We start from the raw sequence: 5,666 nt of genomic DNA, 5'->3' as shown, positions 1-5,666 counted from the left end.
CAATCACATCTTGTATAGAGTCGGTAGGTGGGCTTAACATAGGCCTAATGATGGCAGTGAATTCCCTGCCACTTGAAAACAAAGAAGATGGATGTTGCTGCTGACGAACAGCGTGACATGAGTTAAGCTTTGTATGTTGGAAAAAGTTTGAACAACTATCCAACTAGCTCCGCTGCTGGGAAAACGCATACAGACTCATGAGTTGTAAATTGAATTGCTGGGTCTTAGGAGTGTCAGACTCTCTGTTTGTGGTTTGTCCTCCTAGTGTTTTGTCTATTTGTCCCCCTCTGCAGGAGCTGTTGTGTACTACTGCTGTCGGTCTGAGTCTCCGCCCTTCCTCTGTCTGCTCCTGGTTCTCACCTGCTTCCACTGGTGTCTCTGATCTGCCTTCCAATCAGTGTCAATCAGCCTGCATCTGATTGCAATTTCAGCTGGCTTTAAAATCCCCATTACCAGTCTGCCTCCCTGTCAGAACGTTCCGTCTTCTCGTAGTAGTTCTCGAGTGCGGCCTGCCTGCCTGACTGACTGAGTTTTTGCCTGCCTGGTTTTGACCTCTGCCTGATGTTTCATCGACTGTGTTCTCTGCCTGAAGATTTTGTACTTTTGCGCCAAGTTTTTTTTTCTGTTTTTGCCTGCCTGTGTTTTGTTGCCGGTGAATGAAGACTGGCCTACTGCCGTGAAGCTGGATTGCCTTTTGTGTTTCACCTGCACCCTCTCTGGAGTGTCCAGTTGCCTGTGCCCTGTTCTCCTGCTGGGGTTTTGCCTTCTACGACTTTTTTCTGAACTGTTTTTTTTGTGCTTTTTCTGAAGACTGCTTTCTGTTGAAGATTGGTCCAGTGTGTTCCCTGTGGATTACTCTCAGGAAGCTCTGTTTTTTTGTCTCTGTTAATAAATCTCCTCTGAGTCAATTCTGGGTGTTTGTCATATCTGAACCTGAGTCCCATCTCTGAAAACGTGACAAGGAGGTTACGCAGAGCCATAGAGACGGAGAGTGTTGTGGCAGTCTTTGATGTCACACGTGGTCAGGTGGTTCGTGTATGCCTCAAAAGCTCCAAAAACCTGGGTCGTTAACTACGGCACAGACAGCAGCTAAAACGGTAGCAAACACACCAAATGTGTGCTGTTTTTTTTTTCTGCTTTTACATTTAAAACATTTGATATATGGATTTGCTGTAGTGACGACTTTTATTTAACAATATCTGTGAGGGAACGTGTTCATTAAAGCTACCAAGTGGAGACCCTGGGCGGTTATTGTTGCTTAATCAGCATGCAGCACTTTGCCCTTGCACTTAACAACCTTCATAAAACCCAAAGGTCAGGTCATAGAGGTCAGGTCATGACTTCTAAATCAGAGCGTGTGATGCATCAAAGGATCAGCTCCATCTCAGAGGGTGCTGCCGGCCAGGACGTGAACTCCGGAAAGTCAACGACCATGGGACTCCATGGACGACCGATCTCTATGGTAACAGGAGAGAACACGGAGTCAGTTTTAAAATCATTAGTTCATAGTAACGAATAGTAACCAATAAATACCTGTGTTCAACATGTGATGCACTCATTCATGCATGAGGACTTCTGAGACAAATCTAAACACCATGAGGGCCTCACTTTTTATCACACCCACACTACTGTGAGTGACGTTTCTCCAGCCGTACTTTGGACTTTTAACAGAAGCCTTCACTCGGACTTTGTCCCCAACCCTGAAGCCTGTGACAGGAGAAGGAGCAGACGTTGTTACTGCTGACCAGCTCAGAGCAATATCTTATCATCCTTCATTATTTATCATTTTACCATTTGTTTTGTTTTACCACTAGTTAACGTTAATGTAAACACATATTAACAGACTAAAATAGCAAAGACATTTTCAGAAGCGTCATGGTATTATCAACAAAATAGAATCATGAGTGTGGAGGACACTCTGTAAATCATCCTCCCCGTGCTGCACATGGATGTACAGGTCACATGACCAGCTGTCATGTCTCCCAGTGTTGTGGTTTGTGGGCCCACAGCCTCAGGTTCAGCAGTGGAGGGGTCTTGTTCCGCCCTGAAGGGACTTATTTTCCCAATAATGACCGGCGTTCTATACATTATCCCGCTTATTACACGGCTACTTGCCAAAACAAAATAATAAACTACCCAAGATATGACTTTAGTCTACATAGCCTAGCCTATTTGTTACCGTCCATCGTGGAATTTGCTGAAACAAATATTTCGCAACAACACACGCTGAACTTGAATCAAATATTCTTTAGAACACAGCGGATCAACCGTCTGCTTTAACTTTTGAATGAAGTTCCAGTCCTTGCGTAGTATTGAATTGAATTAGAAGCACAAACTCCGTTGCCATTGACAGCGGTCATTATTTTTTTCAGAGGTTCCTTTCCTTGGAAATGATGACCAATAGAACTTTGGGAAATCCCATTCAAGTCAATGGAGCGTTCAACTTGCCTTGTGAAGTGCCGTAATAAGTAAGGGATAATGTATAGAACGCCGGTCAGTATTGGGAAAATAAGTCCCGACAGGGCGAACCAGACCCCGACGCGGCATTCTATACATTATCCCGCTTATTACACGGCTACTTGCCAAAACGAAACAATAAACTCCCCACGATATGACTCTTTAGCCTACATAGCCTAGGCTATAGCCTATTTGTTACCGTTTCATTGTGGCTTTTGATGAGAAACAAATAGTTCGCAACAACACACGCTGAACTTGAATCAAACATTCTTTAGAACACAGCTGATCAACCGTCTGCTTTCAGTTTTGAATAAAGTTCCAGTCTTTGCGTAGTTATATGAAAGACGTGAATTAGAAGCACAAAGCCCATTTTCCTTGACAGTGTGTTATCCAGAAATAGACAACATAATTTTCACTTAGCAAGTGACTATAACACTTCAAAAAGTCATACCACTTGTTTTTCCATTTTCCATTTCACTTCCAAAATAGAATAATGATAATACACGGACCATTGTGTTTCATTCAAAACTAAACTGTTTTATGCAATAAGTAACGTAATATGGTTTGATAAATTGCACAACCCTGACTTTTTCTTTCTTACAGTGAATGTGAGATTCAACACATTGCTTCTGTTGTGTGACTGTATTGCTTTGAATTCCCCTGAATTTAATTCCGCTTCCTGTCATTCCAATTCAAATTACAATTCATGAAATGAATGGAGGCCAGAATTCAGAATTTTACACAAGCCCGACTCTCCGGGTGATAATGGAGAGTAGTGGAGGTCACTACCTTAGTGCTGTATTGTGTACAAACCTCTCTCTGGGACAACACATTTTGGATGGGGACGTGTCCTTTCACTAGGCTGATGGGAGTCATGGCTTGTAGCTTTATGGTCTGTGTGTAATAAGAGAAAATATGTGATTATAATGAAGACTTTCTGTTTTTACATACAGTAATGCATGTCTTAGAACAACAAAGGGCATTCCTCAGTGGCAAGTGTTCTTGACTTGTAGGCATTAAAATACGTAGTAGAAAACTGTTTCACACAGATCGTTTGACCACCTGGGGACACCTCACCTAAATTTAACCTCAACACCATGTGTTCTATTTCTTTAAGGGCCGTCCTCTTAATATCAGTTGAGGAGAGATGTGGAGTGAAAGTTATACTGGAATGCATCCATGACACAGGTGAAGTGCAGCAGGCATCAAAGCTCTATGTGGACACAGAGACACATCAACAACATACTAATGTACTCAGTTTCTATTAAAGTGTACATGCTGTCTAGAATATTCCATCCTAGTGCTATCTAGAACTAAGATAATTTATGTAATCATACAAAGAGTATATGGGCTTTAGCAAATAGCCCATATTAAAGAGAGAGATCACCAAAAACCCATATCAATTGTACTAAATTGTCTGTCATATTAGGTCATGGTCACACTTGAACGCAGACTAATTTCAACTTACACTTGTTACAGAGTTATAGAGTTTAACATTATGATTTCCTGCAGCTAGTTAGCACAACAAGCGTACAGTAACATTGCTATGTACAAACACATACAAATGACTTCAGGGTTGATAGTTTTACCTGGAGGAAATCAATGTGATCCTCTTTCTGTAGAAGTTTCTCCATCTCAGCATCTCTGCTCTTCAGTTTAGTGATCTCCAACTCCAGCTGCTCCAGGAGTCCTTCAGATCGACTCACCTCTGCCCTCTCCTGAGCTCTGATCGACTCGGTCACCTCAGAGCGCTTTTGCTCCATGAAGCTGATCAGCTCAGTGAACATCCTCTCAGCGTCCTCAACAGCTGCCTGTGCAGAGGCCTGATGGAAGATATAAAGGTCATACCATCTCATATCCAGTCAACCTTTTAGTTTATCTCTGGAAGGATGAATGCTTGATTTGGTTTCTTTGTCCATATCTAATTGCATTACCCAAGTAAAATGACTAAACAGCACTTGTCAACAAACAAATAAACAAACAGTAAATCCATCTGTAATAGTAAATAAACATGAGCCATGTTGAACAGTAAATAAATATGAGCCATGTTTTAACAGTAATGACCTTTAGAGCTTGCAGGGCCTGGTTGACCTCTTGCAGCTCCTTCATTCTCTGCTGCATCTGTGTCTGGTTCTTCACCTTCATCTCTGACAACTTTTTCTATGGACAGATGCACATAGACCAACACATTGTATCTAATTTTATCATGGTTAACTGTCTGGAAACAACCATAAAGGTTAAGGAAAACACAGAATCAAATAAACAATATGTTGCTAGTGTCAAGTGTACACCCAACGGCCTGTTGTAGATGGTGGTGTTGTGTAAAGGGTTGCCGGTATAGGGGACATTAGGATGTGGATACATACACAGGTGCACCCACCACACACACACACACTGCCCACCACACACACACACACACACACACACACACACACACATTCATAAACCGCACACAAACACACAGATGAACACGCACACACTCATGAGCGAGCATATAAATGTACAGAAGCAAACACACACTAACCTTCTTTTCGGTCCGTTTCGCTATAGTTGAGACAGTTTTATGTCCATTGTGGTAATCTATGGAACAGAGCATACAGATTAACTTCTGATCTGTGCAACAAAACAATTCAATGATCCTGCTGTGCTGAGCAGATCCTTTCTTGAAGCTGTGAGGTGATATTCATCAGCTTGTGCTTGCTAAAGCGAGGTACTTCATAGTGAGGCTGAATATGAACTTCACAATATGAAATCAGATATGTTAGACACAATTTGATGGCTTTATGTTTTCTCCCAGTGCAGAAGTCACACTCCACATTACCTGGTCCGGCATAGGAATGAGCCTTAGCATCAGACTGCAGTTCGGTCTTCTTCAGCTTCTCTATAACTTCAGTCAGAATTGTGTTTCTGCGTAGAACAGGTCTTGGAGTGAAGGTCTCCCTGCACTGGGGGCAGCTGTAAACACCCTTCTGGTCTTCCTGATTCCAGCAGCCTGTAATGCAGGTCAAACAGAAACTGTGTCCACAGGAAACAGTCACTGGATCCTTCAGTAGATCCAGACAAACACAACAGCTGAACTCATCCTGAGACACAGGAATAAAGGCCATTTTACCTTATCACACAGACACACACATTAACTATCTACTTGTAAAATTGTGGAGTGTGACTTCCTTGTTCTGTGTGGACAGGCATCTTAAAGGCACAGAGCA

General features: G+C 42.3%; 1 protein-coding gene across 1 annotated transcript; it reads right to left on the bottom strand.

The window, feature by feature from the left end:
- Window positions 1-1,365: 1,365 nt before the first annotated feature.
- On the bottom strand, window positions 1,366-5,625 carry LOC125290121 (E3 ubiquitin/ISG15 ligase TRIM25-like). Its single transcript, XM_048237097.1, is given in 7 exon segments — window positions 1,366-1,457; window positions 1,609-1,707; window positions 3,535-3,670; window positions 4,047-4,280; window positions 4,522-4,617; window positions 4,982-5,105; window positions 5,107-5,625. Coding segments are annotated over 7 exon segments (1,239 nt in total). The 5' UTR covers window positions 5,565-5,625.
- Window positions 5,626-5,666: the final 41 nt, after the last annotated feature.

Source organism: Alosa alosa, unplaced genomic scaffold, assembly GCF_017589495.1.
Source record: "Alosa alosa isolate M-15738 ecotype Scorff River unplaced genomic scaffold, AALO_Geno_1.1 AALO_1.0_unplaced_12, whole genome shotgun sequence".
NCBI lineage: Eukaryota > Metazoa > Chordata > Actinopteri > Clupeiformes > Clupeidae > Alosa > Alosa alosa.
The sequence above is the reverse complement of the archived record's forward strand: the minus strand, read 5'-3'. Positions and strand labels throughout refer to the sequence as shown.